The 25,550-nt window shown below is 39.2% G+C and overlaps 1 protein-coding gene across 1 annotated transcript in view; it reads right to left on the bottom strand.

Annotated features, from left to right (window-relative positions):
- rab2a (RAB2A, member RAS oncogene family) overlaps positions 1-7,097 on the bottom strand; it is a 35,647-nt gene extending 28,550 nt beyond the window's left edge. The window contains exons 1-2 of the mRNA XM_080836395.1: positions 6,894-7,097; positions 505-576 (exon numbers count right to left, since the gene is read on the bottom strand). Of these exons, the coding sequence (XP_080692521.1) occupies positions 505-576; positions 6,894-6,939 (118 nt within the window). The 5' untranslated portion in view covers positions 6,940-7,097. The remainder of the gene's footprint in view (positions 1-504; positions 577-6,893) is intronic.
- Positions 7,098-25,550: the final 18,453 nt, after the last annotated feature.

Here is a 25,550-nt window from a genome sequence, read left to right as displayed (position 1 = left end):
AGACACTCAAATTTGTGGGGTAAATAATATCCTCGTGGCTGTGATTCGGGTGAAGGCACAAATATCATTGCTTATTAATTTCTCCTATAAGCCTTAACAAATCCTGACCACTTACATGCCAGCCATGCTTGGTGCATAGTCCACATTCAACACCAAAACATTAGCATTAGAATAGCAATATAGGCTAATTTGAGTGTTATTATTTGTAAAACAGTCGGGCAGATGTAGGATTTGGTCAAATCCTATTGTATATCACCATTTCTCCTTGGCATATTGAGATATGAGGGTTTTGTTTTTTGCCATATAGCCCAGCTCGATCTTCAAATATCAGATCTGTCCCAATCCTAAAAATCCTCTATGGGTCCGGCTCTCCCCACTACCTTCTATGGTTTGGAGGCCAAATCACACCCCAATCGGCATCTGTTTCAGCTTCATGAAACTGAAATGAATGAATTGGTCCATTGGAGAATACAATATGATAAAGTGATAAAATGAATACTTTACCTATAGTAAGATCGTGCACGGGCTGAAAGCGCTTATCTGTGAACTGTAATAGCAGGCATGACTTCCCAACACCTGCAAAAGAAAAACACATGGAGCTCATATTAAAACCCAAACAAAACAGTCGGACAATTGAGGTAACCATTAAACCACACCCATCCTTTCAGCATTTGGCATGAACTTTAGCCGTACTGGTTTTATTCAATTCAATTAAAATACATTTTATTTATATCGCGCCATAACAATACAATTGTCTCTAGGCGCTTTACAGAGCCTAGAGCATACCTGGGCATTGTACGGCCCGCGGGCCAAATACGGCCCTCCGGGTGATTCTGACCGGCCCGCGAAAGATTACATGATAATTCCAATTTTTTTTTTTTTTTTTTTTTTTTTTTTTTACAAAAAAATCATTTTCATTTTCAAACTGTTTTCTTAAGGACTTCGGAATACCAGCTGTGAACACAGCTGAAGTGTTGAAATTGAACTTGAAATTGAATAAGGTGCCAGATATCTAGAGACTTCCAGGCAAAAAACACCTGTTGGTTTGCCCAACGATAGATGCTGCGTGTGCTTTCTATTACTGTGTATGCATGGCAAGTTTGAGAGCGCCGAAGTTGCGTAGTGGCCGCAAGCGGTATTGCAGACAGACAGAGATTTCAAATTGGATATGAAAATGAAATCTGACATATAGTTTCAGCGTTAAACTAATAAAATAATTGCTGTCTGTGGATCTATATGGGCTGTGGAAATAATTTAGAAAAATTATAGTTTGAGATGGATTGATAATTGATATAATTGAGAACCCCTGGTTAAATGTGTTCCTGGACACATCAATTTGAAAGCTGGACCAAAGTGTTTGATTTAATTCAATTACAACAAGGCCTAATACAAAGATAAGCTGTAAGTACAGTTTGGAGTCTGGACAGTCTTTTTTACTCAACGCCTCAATAGGTAGATCTTGCCTTCACCAAGGCAAAGGTTGGTGATCTTAGGCCTAAAAAGTTTGGGGACCACTGATGAAGGCATATAAAGTCAAAAAGGCAACAAAACTGGGACAATTTTCTTAACACAGTTACACAGTTCAGTGACTTGTTGTCTTGTTTATTTTGGCTACAAAGATGATGTGATGTCTTTAGAAAGCTAAGAAAATCCTTGTTTCAATAGTATATGAAACTCAAAATGCCCTTTGTTATTAATGTGACTAAAAATGAGTCAAATGTTACACATTTTGTTTATCATTTTGGAAATTCAATTTGAATAAATTATATTTTTGAAAGCTAACATCACATTTGAAATGCCAAATAATAACATACACTCTTACTCTTATTATGCATAATTGAGTTCGGCATTTTGGCCCGGCCCTCCAAAATATTTTCAGTTGCTCATTTGGCCCCCTGGGGAAAATAATTGCCCACCCCTGGCCTAGAGTTTTATAAATGAATATAAGTATGCATGTTTTCCCACACTATTTTAGGACGTTTGCTTTCCCTTAAATACTATTATCACTATTTGCTAATACATTAAGCAAAAGTATGCCTGACCCGCCACCTGGGGGTTTCCCCCTAAATGCGCAGCCCTGGTAACATTCATTTGTTCGTTCTTTGGGTTAGGTAAAACCTCTACCTCTAAATTAAATCTAAATGCCCTGTCACACAATATCTGTGTGCAGTGCCACAGACCCCCAGTTTCAGGCCAGTAGCATGTAACACCTCACTGTTTTGGGCAACAGTTGGGAAGTTCTCTCAGCGACAGTTTGAATTAGGCTTATATAACTCAAAAAATAAATCGTTTTGGTTGTTTCGTCGTTACCAATATGTGATCTACAACTACAATAAAACAATGCAAGGATTACAAACATCTCTGAATCGTTTAATGGTTGAGCTCAACAGCAAATCAAACTAGAAAATGCATTTCCTGAAGGAAATACCAGTGCATGAAATGCAAAAGTTAGGAAAGGAAGAAGAAAAGAAAGAAGAGTGAAAGAAGGAAAGAAGAAAGGAAAGAAGAGTGGAAGAAGGAAAGAAGAAAGGATAGAAGAGTGAAGAAAGGAGAGAAGAGAGGATGAAGGAAAGAAGAGTGAAAGAAGGAAAGAAGAAAAGTAGGAAGAGTGAAGAAAGGAAAGAAGAGTGGAAGAAGAAAAGAAAGAAGAGTGAAGAAAGGAAAGAAGAGTTAAAGAAGGAAATAATAGTTGAAGAAGGAAAGAAGAAAAGGAAAGAAGAAAGGAGAGTGAAGAAAGGAAAGAAAAGTGAAAGAAGGAAAGATGAGTGGAAGAAGGAAAGAAGAGTGAAAGAGAAAAAGAGACTGAAAATATTGAAAAAAGGAGATACAAATGGAGTGAAGAAGAGAGATTGAGTATGAGAGAAAGTAGACTGAGAAAGAAAGATGGAGAGATGGAGAGAAAAAAAATTGAGAATGGATGGTGTCTTAATGTTCCTAGTTACAGTTAAATTGAGAGGGACAGAGAGAGAAGAGGTTCCTTTGATTTGGCGCAGCTGTCAGTAAAGCACAGGTGCAAGCCAGTTTAAAGACCCTATTATGATGTCATAATGGCCCAATGTAAGTCAATGGGAGAAATTTATATTCGTTTTTCTTTAATATCTTAAAAAGTATAAAGTTTAGAAAAGTGAAAAATACATAGCATAAGTGTCGTTTACAAGACCTACGCGACAAAGTTTGAATGAAGTTTCTACGTTAAGCGGTTCGGGCTGAATTAATCGCAGAAAAAGGTAACAAGAAGAAGAAGAAGAAGAAGAAGCCTAGGAATAACAATACAGGGCATTTCATGCACTGTAATGACACATCTCTTCTGTGCTCCTGAAGCAATGTGTTGAATCGGTGGTAATGGTATGGTATAGTGTATGGCTCAGTCCAAGCAAATTCTTTGCCCATTTCCAGATATGAACACTAGATTTGTTTTTGAGTGCACACACAGAATGGACCACTAGAGGGCCATGAGGAGCCATTTGGATAAAGTACATCGGGCTCAAATTGTGGACTGCACATTTCCATATAACTCAAAAAATCTGATAAATAGAACATCTCACACCAATCTTCACAGAATCATAACTAAAATACACAATTGAATCCTTATAAATACACTCCAGTAGAAACAAAACAGGTTACAAAAAACCTACTTCAAGAGATAAGAGGGCTGCACAGATAACTAATTGTAGAATGCTGAAAATGAGAGCACCGAGGCACTACTCCACCGGACAGCAACATCCGTTATCAGTGTATGTGCTCGTATCTAACAATGAGACAAAATCTAACACTCTGACTCAAAACATGGGCACAATAGTTCAAATTCACTGAGTGTTTTATTCATCAATGTACAACCCAACGGCTAAACTCATTTCCAAATCCAATCCCTGGATAATCCATTTGCAGGGCGTTGAAGCAGAATGAATAGAACGACTAGAGCATCTCAAACTGGCAGCCTTCTCCTGCACTACCTTCCCAGTAAATCAGAATGTTTGCACCTAAACTCACAACAGTTTTAGAACATTAGAGAGAATGAATTCAGAGGTGGCAGCAGTCAATCCGTCATCCATTCACTCAAACATCATCCAAGTTAACAACAATAGCAATAGACAGTGGTGTTGGAATTTTGAAGTTCTTAAACATTTCTACCACTACCAGCAGAATTACAAAATGGATGTGGTATGATTCCCTGTATATAATACACAGTTGCCTTCTATTAACGCTATAATGCTTAATGTTACCTAGGTAGGACGGTGATATACTGCTAGCTTCTGAGGCTGTGAGCTAGCTCGATGTCAAACTGAATTTACGATAATTTCTATGGTGTGCTTTTATGCTACATCACTTTGAATGATCAAAGCAAATAGGCTAGTAGATTATAGATTAATAAAAATTACATTTGGGATCACAGTATTCACTATGTAGGGGTGGTTTGGGATGGTTGTGATAAAGTTAAGTAGCAGCACTAACGGCTGTTTCTTTGATTTCAGAAGCTAGTTTCACACAGTAATTTCTTTGAAAAAAGTATCTGTACGGCATGAGCAGCAAGCATACACTACAAAACATGCCTTAATTGCAAGTACATTGGTCCCATTCCAGCCAGTGATTGTGTCAAGCTAGTTTATTTTAGCTTGGAAACGATATCATCATCAAATAACTTAATAATCATTCCCTAGATTCAGCCCATGATGTTATTGATTCATGCAGCAATGCTTATTCATATGACAATGTGTTTGAAAAACCCTGGTAGGGGTTTACTGATATACAGCCATAATGGTGATTTCTTGTTCCACCTTACAGCTGGCGTTAAGAAGATAGACAGGAGTTTAAAATTGACATCAAATGATGAATGTCAAACATCAAAACCCAGCCCCCCCAAAATAATGTAACATATCTAAATATGGTGTACAATCAAACTGCAGGGGTGTAGAAATACAGAGAATTATTAAGAAGATGCCACAAGATATCACCAGTCTCTCGATATTCTTATTTAAAATGGCCTAAATAAATTATATTCTAGATTTACCAGACACAAGAACAGTTCTCCAATAAAGCAGATGCCACCAAATGTATGTAACGTTTGTGAGAACTAGCTTTTTTGTAAATAACTGTGCATGTAATTTCTTTGTGCATGTAATTGCTCATTTGAGCTGTTTTGTTTTCTATGAAAGGTGCTATACAAATAAAGTGTATTATTTAATAATAATAATAATCGATAACGAAATAGATGCTGGCGAAAAACGCCACTCAAATAGATGCTGGGTTGAAAAGAATCTTTAAAAAAAATCTGAGATTGTAGCCTTACTGACATTCACAATATTTTCACCAATGTCCGAAAGTGTTTTGAAAAAGAAAAAGCATCCAACGAGTTGATGCTACTTCTCACACAGATAAAGAGCGTGTCCTACATCATCTGTTAGTCTGGCGGTAGTAAGCAACACATGCTAATAGTGCGTACATGACCAATGACCAATTATCCATCCTCTTTGCTTCAGAAATAGATTAATTGAACGCACAATGAACCCCGACCTGTCAGTAATGTTAGAGGCCGTGGGAAATTGCGAAATACCGTGATGAAATGTACCGTCATGAAATGTTTATCTATTAGTGATGCAAGTTGTGGGGCCTACGACGTTTTTTTTACCTGTGTTTTTAACACCGATATTTTCCTATTCTGTAACACTGAAAAAATATCGTTACAACGTCTAACAGTAAAACTTACCTAAATGAATGTGGGAACGGTAAGCTTCACGGACATGAAATTGTAATACTGTAAAATATTACGGTGTGCCCGAGGCCTGCCGACCTAGCGAGGTTTCGAGCCACTGTGAGCTAACGTTAGATGTATGTTACTGTGAGAGAGTTGACACAATCCAACACAGCATCTGTTAAAGTTAAATGTGAATAACGTTAAATCAAACATTCGAAATAGAATGGTAGAATAACGTTAGGTAACAGCCACATAGCATAGTAAGGTAACGTTACTGTTGAGACACGAAAAAGATGTTAGCCACCAAGTTAGCTAATGACTCAGGCTCACTTTTATCCGACGAAGACCAAATATTGAGCACGCCATTTTAGAAATGGCGATAACAATGCATAACGTTACAGAGTACTTCTCGCTTATCTTAGGTTTCGCTGTATGATACTGTCCAACCAATGATGACAAGATATCAAGATAAAGCCTCGTAATTCGTGCGAATGTTAGCTACCAAGCTAGTCAGGTTAGCTTTACACGACTAATTTTCTGAAGCATTTCAAAATGACAGGAGATGCAGGCTAACAACACAGTGGCTGAAGTGTGTGACAAGAAACGCTAACACACACTTCTACAACATACGAGCCAATTGGTAAGTTAGATAGTATGCTTCCCAATGCCGATTTGCCCGAAGAGGAACTTGTCCTCATAAGTTTCTAGCCAGCCCGATTTATATAGATAGGTGGCAGGACACTTAGATAACTGGCTAAACGTACCTGCTGTTGAAACGGTCAAGCTAACTGATTAGCTAATGTCAGCATCAGCTGTACAAACAACACCCCCTCTCAATTAATTTTGGGTAGCTAGCTAGCGAAGACAATGGAGTGTCATTTCAGGTAATCGTGGGTTGATAGTTGCACAAAAGAGATTTCATTATGGTTTAATGTATCATAGCGTCGAGCTCCAATAGCTTTGTTTAGACATGACAGCCTAAGTTTGCGAGGTTTGGAACTACGCATACTTTCCTAAGTAATATTAGCTAGCTAGCAAGAAATAACCAGACGGTCAGCCCACCCCTCGCGACCTAGCATATACCACGTCATTGACTCCAACACTGCGGAAATACACGGTAGCTAGCTAAGTAGCAAGCTAGCTAGCTAGGAAAGCTACCGATGTCGTTAGCTGTATGGCTCAACAAGCAGTGACCACGTACCTGTGTCTCCGATAATGATGTACTTGAAAAGGTACGCATAAGCCATGGTCAGTTGGTCCTGTCTGAAATAGGCTTGGCTGTTTTAAGACACGTTCTGTGCTATCCGTATGTTTCCACTATGCCAACGGGTTTCTATCCTCGACGACACTAGGAACAATAAACACTTCCAAGCCTCAGTCGCTAACGTCAGACGTTCCACCTAGATCCGCCACGCACGCAAAACACCCGTCCGTCGAATTCCACCGGAAGTTGTCAATCTGCGCACCCACAACGACAGACGATATGAGCTAAAAAACAAAATCATAATGAACGTGGATAAGAACTGACATATGTCCTCTTCGCCTTTTTCTTTTTCTTTCTTTTTTTTATTTATTTATTTTCTTTCAATTTTCATTGTGTTTTTTTTATTTTTATTTAAGTTTCTTTGACTGTGTTTCAATTTAAATTCTATGTTTGTTTCTGTAAACTAAGCACATTGAATTGCATTTAATGTACGAAATGTGCTATATAAATACATTTGCCTTGCCTTGCCTTTAATGTTCAGATGTTCAGATGATTATTAGAATGATTGTTATTAATAGTCAGGGGTTAAAATGAGTGTAGGCTATTTTGTTTTGGCCAGCCTAACATGTCTGCATGCATTTTAGAGTATGGGAATCGACCAGAAGTTTGTATTTTAGTGTTTGCATTTGCTGGTCCCTGAGAAAAAAATCCCTATGGAGAAATGAATGGGTTTGCTCAAAACTACAGCAGAAAATCTCAGCAAGCGGTTTGGTAGGTATTAGTCAGTCTTTTGTAACAAACTGTTCTCTTGTATCGTAAAATAAAGATGCTGCTACCCATATGATAATGTAGAGAAATAATGTACTGTGTCATTTGGCTCAGTCAACACGAGGTGGTATCCATGGTTACCGACAACTCTAGTGCGCTTAGGCCCAATTTACACACGGTTTTTGCGATGTCGGCAGATCACATCTAGCCTGACGATGTCATACTCATAATTCTAGTCAGAATATGAGTCTGATGCTGAGCCATTGGGCTGTGCTTATGGGGCGTGTTTCAACGAACCAGGAAAAAAAAATGCCTCTTCGCTCAATTGGATACCTACTAATCAGAGCAACATAGTATGACCATCTGATACATTAAAACCTTTACCGGATCCCGTAAGAAGGACGGCAAACATATTTTCGATCGACAAATGCCTTGATCGCGTTTCTCTGTTCCTCTTTCAAAATGAATGCGCTGTCAATATCTGTGAGATATGCCTGCTCACGTACATATTAGCAGCAAGGCTATAGCTAGCTACTATTTGTTTCAATGGGTTTTTTGTTTAAGCGTTAGCAATAACTTATCAATAATGGTCTAGAGCGCTTCAGTTAAGACATACAATCCTCGGCAACATTCATGTTGCACATACACAACTAACCGAGTCAATGTAGACATAAAAAAGTCGTGTAGATAGCTTAAATCATATAAAATATGTCCCACTAAGCTCCCGAGAGGCGCCATCTTTGTTCGATGTATAAACTATCTATCTAATCAACTCAAGCGTTGGTTGGTCATCTGTCCATCAACGTATAAAGCCCGCCCTTACAATTTGATTGGTCAGATCACTTTTCCGAGGCCTTGAATCTCTCCCAACTAGCTCAAGTCCAGACTGAATCTCCCAGACCAAAAATGTTGTGGGCGGAGTTCAGGCTGGTATCCAGGCTAGATCACATCTGTACACCGACACTTTTTTTCAGCGTCTAAACGCAAATATAACTGTCGGTGTACAGATGTCGGCCGAATTTCAGCCGACAGCCCCGTACCATTCGCCTGACAGCCCAGCGGGAGTCCCCGACATCCCTAAAGTGCGTGTTTACGCGACCCGACATCTGTAATTACCATAAAAACGGATCTTCAATTTTGCGAATGTTCGTCATTACTTGAACTTAAAGAACATTGTTTTGCAATACTAGAAGAATAGTAGATAGGTTGGTGTTCTGTTATCATTGAATGGAAGCCAAATCTGTAATGGTACAATGTGCTCAAAGTAACGGCAGGATTTGACGAATAATCCAGGTAGCCTAGGTTGTGAAATACTATGACGCAAAGCCTATCGATTTTATGCATAAGCCTACACATGTTGCTTTGAATCTGTTTGTAGGCCCACCGCCTGGGGTCAATGCAATCACGTCGCCCGCGAGCGATCATCTTCAAACTACAACACTTCCAGACAAAGTTGAAGATTCTCCACGCCATTAAAGAACGCCGATCTAAACAGCAAGATTCCGGAGAAGAGTCCCCGAAGCCTTATCGGATTATTCCCGATAGCTCGGTCCTAGTGAGGAAAAAGAGGGATGCGTTCTGGCCTCTAAGGGAGAAACTTCACAAACTGATCGTAAAAACTAGGATTAAGTACCCGGCTATGTTGATCGTTGTGGACGGTGAAAGGGAGTGTAAGTTTTCATCGGTAGAGGAAGCTGGAACTGAGATGAACATAATATATCCACGATCGGTGTAACCTGTTGGATATGGACAAGATGCAGTGATCAGATAAGTTGTATCTCATTGCTTCTTCCTAACGGGAGATAACTAAAATAATCTAGCTTGTATTATAGCCATCCTCCGTTTAACGTTTGTATCTCAACCGGAGGATTTTGTTTTTGTTTTCCTTTCTCTTGATTGTGTTTGCAAAGGTCTTGTTGATAAAGACCCAGGATGCCGATGTGTAGACTGGTGTAAGTTGAGAAAAGTTCGAGGCTATGGATTTATTATTTGGAATACCATTTGGACTCCTTTATTTGACGTTCGACTCTTTGTATGGACTTACTAATATTAGCCTTTGCTGCGCAAATATCAAAATACGTTCCTGACTCTCCCTGAAGCACTGGTGATTGGTACGGGGCTATCGCAAGAACCTATGGAGGACTAAACATGACATAAGTATAAATAAATAAATACGTAAATAAATGCATAAATAAATAAATAAATGCTGAAATAAATGAATTAATAAATAAATGCATGAATAAATGTATACATGCTTTATATTTATTTCTACATTTCTACATTTATTTATTTCTACATTTCTACATTTATTTATTTCTGTATTTCTGTGTCCATATGTAAATGAGGTAGGAGGTCCTAACCTCAGTCAACAGCATGATTGGTTACAGGAGTGTGCTCGATTCGGGTCTACTAGTTCTGCCTTACTGACGGAGCAGATTGTGTGGGGGGGGGATTGTGTGTGTGGGGTCGGCAATAGGCAGACCGAGACACAAGAAGCGGTTTTAACAACTGATGTTTGGGTGACTTTTATAAACCCGTTAAATACATTAAATTAACCATAACTTTATGTTTTTGTTTAAACTTTATAATGCCAGTAGCCAATCAGATGATAGCCTACTAGGGGCTCGCTGTTAAAGGACTTCTTCCGCACAAAGCGAGCTGTGGGACTGGTGCACGCACAAGCTGCAGACAAATTGACTGAAGAAAAGTGTGCGTGTGAGTTGAGAGGGAAAGCAAAGCAAGATTCATTGCAGTTCGCAGTTGAAGAGAAAGATGACATGCTCTAAGAAGAGAAAGGAAGACAGCGAGAACCGAGCTTTTAAGGAGGAGTGGACAGACGTGTACATGTTCATTCTGCCTGCGCGCAGCTGTAAGCCTGTGTGCCTGATATGCTCTCTGAGACGGTGGTAGGCCTACTCGTCAAAAGCAGCAACGTGAAACGCCACTACGATATGAAGCACAAAGAATTTCATCAAAATAACCCTCTCAAATCCGAACTGCGAGCACAGAAAATACATGATCTTAAAGCCCAGTATGCCGTATCTTCCATCATCCTGACTAATTCATTCACTGCCCAACATCGAGCAAACGAGTGCATGAGTGCTGTAGCTGAAACTTTGCTAGGTTATATGCTGGACACTATGTTTAATGTTAATATGGAAAAACACAATAAACACTGTTGAAATATTATTGAAATGTAGACCTTCATTTTATCTGATAATCAGTTGTTGACCAAACAGACACTGATACTACTAGCGCCTAAAGTACTTATATTGGCTAAATATGCCCCTGAATCATAATGCACACCTTGACTGTTGGTACATAAAACACACGCAGTCCTATATCAGTGAAATCAACGGTCATAAAAAATGCGTGATAGACCTCCGGACCCAAGCTTGAGGAAATGTTTTGAAACTGGAAACTTTGAAGCAGAGTGAGACTGCGTGCGTGCGTGCGTGTGTGGGAAGACCTGGAATGAGTGAAGCAGAGTGAGACTGCGTGCGTGTGTGTGTGGGAAGACCTGGAATGAGTGAAGCAGAGTGAGACTGCGCGTTTGTGTGTGTGGGAAGACGTGGAATGAGAGAAGCAGAGTGAGACTGCGCGTTTGTGTGTGTGGGAAGACGTGGAATGAGAGAAGCAGAGTGAGACTGCGTGTGTGTGTGTGTGTGGGAGACCTGGAATGAGTGAAGCAGAGTGAGACTGCGCGTGTGTGAGTGAGGGTGTGTGTGTGTGTGTGTGGGAAGACGTGGAATGAGTGAAGCAGTGAGTGAGGCTGGGGGTGTGGGAGAGGAGGGCTCTATGTATTACTATTATTTGTATTGTTACTTTATCATGTTTTATTATTAGTTTCCTCCCCCCTTTTCCTCCCATTCTCTCTTTTTCTCTATGTTCTCAGTTTTGTCCCGCTTGGAGGTGTGAGGTTTAATTTATTTAAATTATACAACCAATTGTTAAAAGAAAATATTTGAGTTTGAAATAGATCAGTGCCCTAGCAGCAAAAATGGAGCAACTGACCTTACCAAAAGCATGCTTTACAAACAGGTAGAATTAGGTGTGAATGGATGTATGTTTGTCAGGGGTGTATATATGTTATGGGGTGTGAGTGAGAGTCTGTTTGGCCTGTCTGTCCACCTGTCCTTTACATGTAGAATGAGTGGTGGGAGTGAGTATGGGGTGTGTGTGTTTGGTTCCCTATTGAAGTCATCTCACCAGCCTAGAGCTTGGCTAAGATATACCCGCATGTCCATCATGCAAAATGTTGGATAGCAGTCAGATTAAAATTAACCCTAATAAATTCACTGTTACAACGTGGAATGTAAATGGGGTTAAAGACAGAGTAAAGCAACAAAAAGTCCTTCAACACCTCAAGAAATTGTCCTCAGATATAGTTTTTTTGCAAGAGCTGCATCTCAAAGCCGGTGAGATTAAACTCCTGAAAAAACAATGGGTAGGAGAGGCATTTGAATCAACCTATACATCTCAGAGTAGAGGAGTAGGTATTCTAATAAATAAATTCTTACCTTTCCATTTAATCTCAGAACACTCTGACCCTGAGGGTAGATATCTGATAGTCTCGTGTGAAATCCATGGAGATAAATATACACTAATAAATATCTACGCTCCCCCGTCAGCTAACATGAAGTATCTTAGAAATATTCAAACAATAATCAATAGCATATCAACAGGAATAATTATTTTTGCCGGAGATTTAAATCAAGTCTTTAATGAACATGATAGTTCTAACTTGAAGAGGAAACCTAATGTTCCCAAGGAACTTCTTGAATTCCTTGCATTAAATTACCTTACTGATGTGTGGCGACAAATGCATTTAAGACAGAAAGATTATACACATTATTCTCACGCACAAAACAGCTATAGCCGCTTAGATTATATCTTCGTATCTAAAGAAGGAGAAGGTGATGTAATAACTTCTAAGATACATGACATAATTATATCAGATCATGCAGCAGTTACTTGCATTATGTGCCCACCATCAAATAAGTTACTGCATAGAATCTGGAGGATGAATAGAAAATATCTGAAAGATGAGGAGTTTATTAAATACGTAATAAAAATATTAATGAATTCATAACAATAAATATTACTGATAGTAAGGAAAAGCCACCTGTTCATATTATATGGGATGCTTTTAACGCATATATAAGGGGGATTATTATCTCCTTTTCGTCTAGAAAGAACACAGAATTAAATAAAAAAGTAAAACAATTAGAGACCGATATCAGTCGAGCAGAACACCAGCATAAGAAATCTTGTCTAAAATACGATATGGAACACTTGCAAAGCTTGAAGCTAGAATATGACCAGCTGCTTCTAGAAAAAGCTAATAACGTTAGGTACAACATGAATAAATTAAGCTATACATCATCAAATAAGACCGGGAAGCAGTTGTCCGCATTGGTTAAAAAGATGTCTAAAAGAGAGACTATTATTCTAAAGGATCCAGTGAACAATTCTGTGGTTAGGGATAACAAACGTATTAACCAAAATTTTGCTTCTTTCTATGCAAAACTACAGTACTGTGCAAAAGTTTTAGGCAGGTGTGAAAAAACGCTGTAAACTAAGAATGCTTTCAAAAATGGAAGTGTTAACAGTTTATTTTCATCAATTCTTCATAAATTAACAAAATGCAGTGAAGGAACAGCAGAAAATTCTAAATTAAATCAATATTTGGTGTGACCACCCTTTGCCTTCAAAATAGCATCAATTCTTCCAGATACACTTGCGCAGTTTTTGAAGGAACTCGGCTGGTAAATTGTTCCAAACATCTTGGAGAACTAACCACAGATCTTCTGTGGATGTAGGCTTCCTAAAATTCTTCTGTCTCTTCATGAAAACCCAGACAGACTCGATGATGTAGAGATCAGGGCTCTGTGGGGGTCATACCATCACTTGCAGGACTTTCTGTTCTTCTTTAAGCTGAAGATAGTTGTTATTGACATTGGCTGTATGTTTGGGGTTATGTTCCTGCTGCAGAATACATTTGTAGCCAATCATACGCCTCCCTGATGGTATTGCATGATGGATTAGTATCTGCCTGTATTTCTCAGCATTGAGGACACCATTCATCCTGACCAAATCTCCAACTCCACTTGCAGAAATGCAGCCCAAACTGGAAAGGAACCTCTTCCATGCTTCCCTGTTGCCTGCAGACACTCATTATTGTACCTCTCTCCAGCCCTTCGATGAACGAACTGCCTTCTTCTACAGCCAAATATTTCTAATTTTGACTTATCAGTCCAGAGCACCTTCTGCCATGTTTCTGCACCCTGTAGAACCTGATAATGTAATAATTTCCCGATAATGTAATAACTCCCGATAATGTAATACAAATTCCTTCATAAGTCCCTAAAACATGTAATAAAACCTGATAATGTAATAATACCCCGATAATGTAATAAAGTGCAGGTTAGCCTCAATTTTGCAGAACCTGATAATGTAATAATTACCTGATATTGTAATAACTTTGGTTGGTGCTGGTCAACTGTCGTCGTTTTGCGCGGCTGAAAATCCAAACTGTACCAGGCCAATCAAATCATCTTTTGTCATTCGTCAGTCGCTCGGATTGGTTGCAGCGCCATTCCTATTGCGTGGCATTGCGTGCAGAGGCAACTTAACAGACAACCGTTAATCCCTCCCACACTGAAAATCGTGTTGTGCCAGACCCTTGTACAGCTTCTTGCTGTACAGGTTTGGCTTGCGAGGCTAAAGGCCTATACCAGGGGTCTTCAACAGGGGGTCCGCGACCCCCAGGGGGTCCGCGGAGGTACTGCAGGGGGGTCGCGAAATCTTTGGTTGATAAGATCATTTTTTTTTATATTTCTAAAAAAAATAAATAAATAAAAAAATCAACCAATTTTTTTTCCCACAAATTTAAATGTCTTCCAAATCAGAATTGTATTTATTCCCTTTAAATTTACATTAACATAAATCCAACATATTGTAGCGAACGTATAAATTGATCGAGAAGACGTTATCTTTCAGTCCAATCGACACCCACAGCTACCCACAGGAGCTCTTTCAAGCTGGGCACCGGTTCACTCACAGCACCTTTCATGCACAGGCACTAGCCAATCAGATCGCGTTTCTGCTCAAGTCTAAAGAGCGCGAAGGTAAAAAATAAAAGATGGCGGACCAAACTCCATAGCTGGTCTTGTTTGTACCTATAAATTGTTAGTTTGACATTTTTTTGCTTAGATTTAAAAAAAATAATAATAAAGAGAAATAGACACTGTAAAAGGTCAAAAAACGTTAATTGTACCTGAAAAATAAGTGAGGATTTGCGAGGTGCGTGAGCCTCCTAGCTAATGTTAGCATGCTACTACCTACAATCTTAACAACTTGCTAGCGGTGTGATTGGTTTGTTGACCTGTCAATCTCACTATAACATCTATGTTGTCAACACAACTCCATGCGCCAGACTCCTCCTCCGTCATCCGTTGGATCGTGTCAGTCAGGAGTAATTGAAAAGAAGATACATCTCACTAATGTGGGAGGATGTGTGCCATCGACACAATAACAGGGTAGCTATGTTTTTTTGGCACTAGGCCTAGTATATTATAAACAATATTTTATGCAATTTATATAGTAGGGGGTCCCTGCTCATCTCGCCATCAGTTTGGGGGTCCCTGGCCTGAAAAACGTTGAAGACCCCTGGCCTATACCATTGGGATCAAAATATGAGCAAAACAATAGTGGGTGGTTGTCTACACAGCATCACTACTTGGTCTGAATAACTGGTGTCCCAACATTTCAGCACTGACCAAAGTTTTTACAATATCAGGAATTTATTACATTATCAGGTTCTGCAAAATTGAGGCTAACCTGATAATGTAATAACTTCCAATTAATGTAACATTTTATTACATTATTGGTATGGCGATTGTTACATTATTGGGAAATGCACTTTATTACATTATTGGGATATTATTACATTATCAGGTTTTATTACATCTTTTAGGGACTTATGAGGGATTTTTTATTACATTATCAGGGTTATTACGTTATCAGGAAATTATTACATTATCAGGTTCTACACACCCCAGTTTCTATGTTTTCGTGCTTAGTTCAGTCACTTGGCCTTGTTTCCTTGTCGGGGTAGAGCTTTTTGGCTGCAACTCTTCCATGAAGACCACTTCTGGCCAGACTTCCCTGGACAGTAAATGTCTGTACCCGGGTACCACTGGTTTCTGCCAGTTCTGAGCTGATGCCACTGCTTGAAATCTTCCGATTTCAAAGGTTAATAAGCTTGATGTGTTTTTCATCAGCTGCATTAAGTTTCCTTGGCTGACCACTGCGTCTACGATCCTCAACGTCTTCTTCAAAAGAGCTTGAACTGCACATTTTGAAACCCCTGTCTGCTTTGAAATCTTTGTCTGGGAGAGACCCTGCTGATGCAGTATAACTACGTTGTGTCTTGTTGCTGTGCTCAGTCTTACCATGTAAATGGATACAAAATAAACATTTATTGTTTACATTTTTCAAAGCATTCTTAGTTCATAGCATTTTTTCACACCTGCCTAAAACTTTTGCACAGTACTGTATATTCTACAGAAATTAAAGGTCGAACAGAGGAACAAAAGAATTTCTTAAAATCAGTAAACAGTCGAAAGCTATCAGAGCAAAACAAAGCTCTTCTGGCCAAAGATATTTCCCTTTTGGAAATCAAAAAGGCAATCGACAGCTTCCCAAAAGGCAAGGCTCCAGGGATGGATGGGCTACCAACAGAGTTTTATTCAAAGTTCTGGCCCCAAATAAATATTCTCTTCATGGAAGTCATAAAATACCTTACTACCAATGAAACCCTGCCACCCTCAATGTACAATACCATTATCAATGTTATTCCTAAGCCAGGTAAAGAGTGCACTTCACCTTCTGATTTCAGACCAATAAGTCTGATTAACGCTGATAATAAAATTATTACAAAAGTTATAAATAATAGAATTACTGAAATACTTCCATCAATCATTCATTTTAATCAAACGGGGTTTATTAAAGATAGGCAGTTAAAAACTAATGTTAGAACTTGTATATCTCTAACACAATTTGCTAAAAAAGAAAAAGTAGATGTGACACTGATGGCGGTAGATGCAGAAAAAGCGTTTGATCGCTTAGAGTGGAGCTACTTGTATGAGGTTTTAGACGCATATGACTTCCCAAAGGAAATAATACAATTGATTAAAACGGTATACAAGTCTCCTAAGGCATACGTCTACTCTAATGGTATTCTTTCAGATGCAATTCAGATAACTAGAGGTACAAGGCAGGGATGTCCCCTATCCCCATCACTATATGCCTTGGCTGTAGAGCCGTTGGCTCAGAAAATACGCCAAACAGACAAGATAAGTGGAATTACCATCGGAGGGGAATGCTATAAACTTGGTTTGTACGCTGATGATTTGATGTTGTATCTGACTAATATAGAAGAATCTATTCCACATCTGATGAAAATTATTGAGCAGTATTCAAAAATATCCGGCTACAAAATGAATATAGAAAAAACTGAACTATTATCAACAACAGGGTTTTTACCCAAAACTGAGAACTTATTAAAATACAATTTTAAATGGCAAAAGGAAAGGATTAAATACCTAGGGTGTCGTATCAGTTTAGACAAAACAAAACTATATAAAGACAATTTCTCTCCATTAATAAAGGATCTTAAGGCCAGTCTAGATAAATGGACAGAATTACCAATTAATTTAATAGGCAGAATTAATTTGCTTAAAATGATATGGCTACCAAAATTTCTGTTCATTTTTCAGACAATACCAATGACCCCACCTAAAAAAAATTTTCAAACTATTAATAAACTTTTCAGCGCTTTTATCTGGTCACATAAGGCGAATAGACTGAGTAGAAAACTACTTCAAAACAATAGAAAAAGAGGAGGGCTAAATTTCCCAAACCTGGAGCTATATTTCTATTCTGCTCAGGCCTATTACATTAATAAAATTATAAACAGATCAGAGGAAGATACTTGGATAAACATAGAGGATCAGCAGCTTAGGGGCAAAAACCTGTTTTTAGCCTTATTTACAAAGGTGAAGATTAAGAATGTTAGTTTTGTCACAAATAGCACATTAAGAGCATGGTCGAGAATAAAACAAATTTTGGATATAAAAATCATGGTCCCAAAGACCACGTACCTGTGGAATAACCCATCCATCACCATCCAAAAGCAGAAGCTAAAGTGGAGATCATGGAGTGACAATGGAATAAAAACTATTGGGGATATTATTTCAGATACAAACGTAAAGCCCTTTAATCAACTGGTAACAGAATTCAATTTAACTAACAAGGAACTCTTCAGATACCTTCAACTGAAGAGCTGGATAACAGATCATTTTGAGATGTTACCCAGCTCCTCGGAACCCCCAGTTATTCAGAGACTATTCTTGAATCCAGATGAAAACAAGAAATTAATTGGAAAAGTGTATAAAGATCTTGTTGAGGCTCAGGAAAGTAATTATTCATTACAGAAAATATATGAGGGCTGGAATAAAGATCTTAACATAACTAACTCTGACAGTATATGGAAGGAATGTCTCAGCAAAACCAAAACGATAACCACCAATGAAAATCTGCGGCTCATACAATACAAGCTCATGACTAGAATATATTACACAAGATCAAAAATAAATACATTTGATGCCTCTTTCTCTCCTGTTTGTGTCAAATGTGGCATAGACAAGGAAACAATCATACATGCCTTCTGGGAATGTGAGAAGGTCCGCAAGGGATGGTTAGAGATTCAAAAATGGATGACCACTACCTGTAGCATCAAACTTGAATTTACAGCTACGAGATGCATATTCCAAAATACAGACACACTTAAATATCCCATTGGATGGATGGTCATATTTGCCTCTTTGGTGTATAAAAAATTAATTCTGAAGGATTGGAAGGGTTCCGAGGCCCCATCAATACAGCAATGGAAGGGTCTAATGAAATACTATTTAAATATTGAAAAATCAATGTTCGAAGACCGGAACAGAAGGCAACAATTTAATAAGGTGTGGCAGGATTTGTTTGAAGCCTTGTAAAGCCAAGAAATAGGGAATGGGTGTGGTGACTGAGACATGGGAACCAAGTAGGTGTGTGTGTGTGTGTGTGTGCGTGTGTGTGTGTGCGTGTGTGTGTGCGTGTGTGAGTGAGTGTGTGTGTGTGTGTGTGTGTGTGAGTGTGAGTGTGAGTGTGTGTGTTGGGGAGGGGGGGTGGGTTTGTCTGTGCGTGTGAGTGGTGGGAGGGTGCCAGGGGGCAGTTGAGTGTCTGTGTTGCACGCATGAATATGAGTGTTGTTGAAATCATAAGGAGGTGTATAAACTGTATAACATTACAAAGTATGCTGATACCTGTATTGCCTCTTGTATGCAATAATAAAAATAATTATATAAAAAAAAAATGAATCTGTTTGTAGGATATTGCATCATTAAAGATGGCATCATCTTCAGGAACCAGGCCAAGCGCTTGGTTATCTAAAGTTGTTGTTTTAAAGTTCATTTTTTTTCAAGGGCGTCCTGAGGAACTTCCTGCGGTGTGTAAATGTGCCCCGACATCTACGCGCATTTCGGCGGTGTCGGGAAAAACCGTGTGTAAATTGGGCCTAAACGGTTTGGTGAGTTAAAATGGAGTTATTAGTCGGGGTTTTTTTGTGAGTAAACAGATTTTATGGGTTGAAAACTGCTCAACACCATGTAGCCTAGGCCTGTTAATCATCCTGAACCTTGTTAGGCCAATTCTGTCTACCGTTTCGATTTCTTTGCGGCCCATGCCATGTCCCTCAGCCACCACCCGTGAGTGTGATTTTCAGTTGCTGATCGAGACTCACAGGAGTTTACACAGCGGGGCTGGACTGGAGGGGCCACTCAAAAGAGAGTGCCTCTTTCAGATGCAGTGGATTAGCATTCTGCAAGGGAGGGAGGAGCAGCCCATTTTTCCACAATTTGACATGGTCTTTGAGGTCTTCATGAAATGCCTGTAATATGCTTTGGTTAAAATATCACAAGGATCAAGCAAAATAGCACCCTTCTCACACTGTCTGAAACTGTCCTGGTCAGAGCGACCTGTTTTGAGTGCCTGTTCCTTTAAATGCTAATGAGCCAGCTCACCCCACCCCACTCACCCAAGTAAGGTTTTGTGATACCAGAGATGGGCTTTGGTGCTACCATGGCAACTGTTTAGTGTGTCCCTTGGGAGAAATATGGCTGTGGAAGACTTTGATACAGCAGTGCACTCATACTGTTTTGAACCAAGATAACAAGACTTTGCAGTCTCAACGCCAACCAGATCATTGATCCTTGATCACCCTGAGCTCAAACGTGTTCTTCAATGTGTTTTACTACAGATCTATAGAGCAGACTATGTATACTTACAGCAGTAAAATCTATTTATTTATGCATATGAGTTGTAATACAAAAATGACTAACAAATAAAATGCTATAAATGACTATTCCCTCTGTCTTACTTTGTTTACTGCTTATCTTATATGTGTCAATTGATAACATGTTTCATACCACCCACTAAAAGCACACAAAACTTATTGTCAGAAAGATTGTCATATTGAATGCCATAAAGCTTTTTAAACATAGTTATTCAGTGTACCAAATGGTACGGAAGAGCTGCTTGTATATAGCTAATAAATCCAAAAAAGACAAAAATCAGTAGCCATACCAGAAAAAAGATGCATACACTGTAGAATGTGTGTCACCCGTTTTTTGTTCTCTAAATAAGATGTAAACTTTGCTCACAGATACAGAAGCTTTGTAACCTGGCCTTCTGTGCCAGAGAAGTGGTGCTGCCCTCCTGCGTGGTGCTATGGATACCAAGACAGTTCCCTGACGCTCAAGGAAGGTACTCAGGGTAAAAACCTGCCCTTAGTTGAACCTTGTCACGTAGATGGCTATCACTTTCAGCTTGTTTGGTTTGTCAAACTGGACAGAGAGAACTTGGAGGATGGGAATCTTCAGCACCTCATCCACATATGGGTCCAGGTCCTGGAAAACATTGAGAAAAAAAGATTGTATAGTTTTTTTAATAATCCAAAAACCCTGTTGCAGTGTTGCACATTTTCAATGGCTTTAACTCATGAGACTGTCCGGGGAGAAGGTATTGAACCTTGCGGTGTTTCTTACAAGAGCCTCCAATGCGTAACCTTAGTTCCTCTAGTTTAAGGTGTGCCATAACATCCTTTACCACTGGCCATGTGAAGGTGGGGGCCTGTCCTTCCACTTGAGAAGGATGCATCTGCGGGCCAAGAGCAATGCAAAGGAAATGGCCTATCACTGACTATTTGAAATGGTATATCCTCTGGCATAACACTTAAGGTGGCGGTCAACAAGTTTGGGGTAATGGCATGGGTCTACAGGTTTGGGGTAATGGCATGGCCTCACATCTGAGAAACTGTATCAAAGACTAAGGGAGCAAAAGGGGGCTATTGATGGGCATGACTCATGAGACAAACATGGAATACAGTGGCAGGGGCATTGAGACATCTCTGACAGGTGGGGTCTGTGACAGGAGAGATTTTGACCAGCTTGCTTCTGCAGAGATGCAGACGATGTAGGACTTTACAATGAGGTAGTCCATGTCTCACACAGAGAGAAGATTTATGCACTCTCTCAATTGCTGCCTGCCACATGTTATCGGAAATGACCAAATGTAATTCTTCCTCCCATGTACTTTTAACATGACGGAGAGAGGGGCTAGAAATATCTTGAATTGTGTTGTATTATTTGGAGACACACCCTGATTGAAAGGGATCAAGGGAGATGCAATCGTGTTCAGGGCTGCTGGGCGGAGCTGATGGGAAGGATGGGAAATATTTCTTTGCAAAATTTGGACTAAATATTTTAAAAACTGTGACCGTGGTATGTCATGTTCCTTAACTAGAGAAAAAAAATCACTTTGTGGTACAGGGCAGCAATGCTTTTCATAACTTTCCGGGACAAGAGATGGAATGTGGAAGAGAGAAGGTCAGGTTTAAAGTGAGGGTTACGACCTATGGGGATTAATGGGACTGTTTGTTTGAACCCAAAATGAGTCCTTGATTGTGACCATATACGAAGGGAACCGCTAACAATGGGGCTGTTGGAGTGGCATCTCCTACGGAGTGGCAAAGGAGAGCAGAGTAGTGAAGCGGGATCAACTGGCCCACATGTCTATTGCTCCATGTGGCACCAGTCAGGCCCAACTCCATCTCTAAAAGATGACATCCAGAATGCAACTTTATGAACATTAGCAGCCCAGTAGTAATGCAGGAAATTAGGTATTGCAAGACCTCCATCTGACTTGGACTTCTCTTAAAATGGGATTTTGTTGCTCCAGATAAATGTAGAAATATGCGTATCCAGTTCTCTAAAGGAGGACTTGGGGATAAAGGTAGGGACCATATTGAAGTAATAAAGTAGTATTGGCATAATGACCATTTTCACTGAATGAACACTGCCTGCCAATGAGACTCCCAGCGCTTGAGATCCTCTTTTGCCTGGGCTGGTTGCAGATTCAACAGGTATAGAGCAACAGGTACTGAATGGAGAGGATTAGAGCAGTACAAAAGCAGATCGTCGGCATACAGAGACAGTTTGTTCGTAACACCTCCTCGCTCAATGCCAATAAAGTCATCCCGCTCCCGGAGAGCCACCGCCAGGGGCTCAATTGCTAGGTCAAACAAAAGGGGCGATAGAGGGCACCCTTGTCTTGTACTTCTCTGTAGGGGGAAATACTACAATCGAGAGATGAGGCATCCTAAATTGGTTGTTAATAGCCATCTGATCAGAAGTGGAGAAGGTGGTTTTTAATCAATTCTAAAGTGATCTGACGGAGAATGCGATCTGAGACCTGTACTTATCAGAGGTCTTCACCATGCACAGAACTGAGTCTGTCTTTTGAAAGTCTCAAATGACCTGCTGCTCACAGCTGACCCTAAACTGACACTGAACTTAAAATCAGGTTGAAAACTAATTTCTATACACTGGCTACATGATACAAATCGATGCTTTCATTAAGTTGCATTTAGTCCAGTCTGAGGTGAGGCTTTTTATTTGATTTTTGAGTCTGAGGTTGCTTGATGGTTTTTGGTCAAGTTAACTTTAAACTCTTGTTGTTCTTTTATTGTGTCTTATTGTTTGGATGGTTTTATTCTCTTCTACTATTTATTTTCTCTTATTCTAATAATATTTCAAATGTGCTATATAAATAAGCGTGACTTGACCTGAATAGAATGGCTGGGTCATACCCTGATCAGAATGTTGAAGAGAGTCAGTGGCTCTCCGTCCAGGAATGCCATCCCACCAACCTAGAATATCTACAGCCGCGGAAAAAATTAAGAGACCACTTCAAAATTATCAGTTTCTCTGGTTTTACTATTTATTGGTACGTGTTAAAGTAAAATGTCCATTTTTGTTTTATTCTATAACCTACTGGCAACATTCCTACCAAATTTCAAATAAAAATATTGTCATTTAGATCATTTATTTGCAGAAAAATGACAATTGGTCAAAATAGCAAAAATGATGCAGTGTCTTCAGATCTCGAATAATGCAAAGAAAACAAGCTCATATTCATTTTTAAACTACACAATACTAATGCTTTAACTTAGGAAGAGTTCAGAAATCAATATTTGGTGGAATAACCTTGATTTAAAATCACAACTTTCATGTGTCTTGGCATGCTCTCCACCAGTCTTTCTCATTGCCGTTGGGTGACTTTATGCTACTCCTGGCGCAATAATTCAAGCAGCTCGGCTTCTTTTCATGGCTTGTGACCATCCATCTTCCTCTTGATCACATTTCAGAGGTTTTTTTATGGGATTCAGGTCTCGAAATTGGGCTGGCCATGACAGGGTCCTGATCTGGTGGTACTCCATCCACACCTTTACCGGCCTGGCTGTGTGGCATGGATCATTGCCCTGCTGGAAAAAACACTTCTCAGAGTTGAGGAACATTGTCAGAGCAAAAGGAAGCAAGTTTTTCTGCCGGGACAACGTTGTACTTTGCCTGGCTGAGGTTTGTAAAAGACCATAAGGATTGAACCAAAGCGGACTGGAGGTCATCTTCTAAGTTCATCTTCTCTGAGTCCAATTTTTAGCTTTGCCCAACACATGGTCGTCTGATGGTTAGACGGAGACCTGGAGAGGCCTACAAGCCACAGAGTCTTGCACCTACTGTGAAATTGGACTCATCAGAGAAGACGAACTTAGAAGACCCTCCAGTCCGCTTTTTCAATTCTTATGGTCTTTTACAAACCTCAGCCAGGCAAAGTACAACGTTGTCCCGGGAGAAAAACTTGCTTCCTTTTGCTCTGACAATGTTCCCCAACTCTGAGAAGTGTTTTTTCCAGCAGGGCAATGCTCCATGCCACACAGCCAGGCCAGTAAAGGTGTTGATGGAGTACCACCAGATCAGGACCCTGTCATGGCCAGCCCAATTTCGAGACCTGAATCCCATAAAAAAACCTCTGAAATGTGATCAAGAGGAAGATGGATGGTCACAAGCCATGAAAAGAAGCTGAGCTGCTTGAATTATTGCGCCAGGAGTAGCATAAAGTCACCCAACGGCAATGTGAAAGACTGGTGGAGAGCATGCCAAGACACATGAAAGTTGTGATTTTAAATCAAGGTTATTCCACCAAATATTGATTTCTGAACTCTTCCTAAGTTAAAGCATTAGTATTGTGTAGTTTAAAAATGACTATGAGCTTGTTTTCTTTGCATTATTCGAGATCTGAAGACACTGCATCATTTTTGCTATTTTGACCAATTGTCATTTTTCTGCAAATAAATGATCTAAATGACAATATTTTTATTTGAAATTTGGTAGGAATGTTGCCAGTAGGTTATAGAATAAAACTAAAATGTACATTTTACTTTAACACATACCAATAAATAGTAAAACCAGAGAAACTGATAATTTTGAAGTGGTCTCTAAATTTTTTCCGCGGCTGTATATCAACTCTACCAAGGAGAGTGGTGAAAAACACTGCAGAACAATCGGAATCAGAATTATCAGAATTAAATTAAAGGTTTTTTTTTGTCTCAGCAGTATTAGAAGTAGTAGTAGTTAGTATTAGATACTTTATTTTGACAAAGGAGCTGCACTTCTAGAGCATAGAAAATATAACATAACAATAAAAAAATTAAAAACATAACATAACAATAAAAGAATAAAACAGGGCCTGTATGATCCTGCAACAAGACAGACACAAATAATCCTTCCAAATCATGCCAGAACTATTTACGGAATTAGTAGTCTAGCTGTAATTTTACAGTTTAGGGTTGCTGCAAATGGAGGATTCATAAAATTAAATTGTTATTTCAAGCAAAACATTTCTAACTTTCAACATTTCTAACTGTGCACCTTATTTGATTTCAGAAAATTAGTTTTCACACATGTCAATTCCTGGGCGAGTCCAAACTTTTGAACTCTTTTCCTTTTCTTTAATCTACAATATGTTGGTGGCAAAGGGCTTACTGTATGTTTACTGTAACTTTAAAACGTATTGGTCAAATAATGTATTGTTGTGACCATAATCCAATGTACTAATGTTTATAAGAGCTGCTATTATTATTAATAACTAGATTTGGCTAACCAAAGCAATGAATGGTTTGGGAAATTGATTGAACCTGTAAAAGGTTCTATTGGTTATGATTGAAAGAACCCCAAGGGTTATATTAACTAAACCCTATGAAATGTTTCTATAGAGAACCTTTTAAGGGTGCCACATATGTACAAGCTTTAGAACCCTAAAAGGTTCAATATAGAACCACTTCTTTTTTTGTGCGTGTGGTGTATATAACTGTTTTTCTATGAGTTCCACATTTAAAAGAATTAAATATGTTTACATCCCATGAATCGATTCCACTTTCCTTTC

The sequence above is a fragment of the Sprattus sprattus genome, assembly GCF_963457725.1.
Source record: "Sprattus sprattus genome assembly, chromosome: 4".
NCBI lineage: Eukaryota > Metazoa > Chordata > Actinopteri > Clupeiformes > Clupeidae > Sprattus > Sprattus sprattus.
Note: the sequence above shows the minus strand (reverse complement) of the source record. Positions and strands in the feature narration are given on the sequence as shown.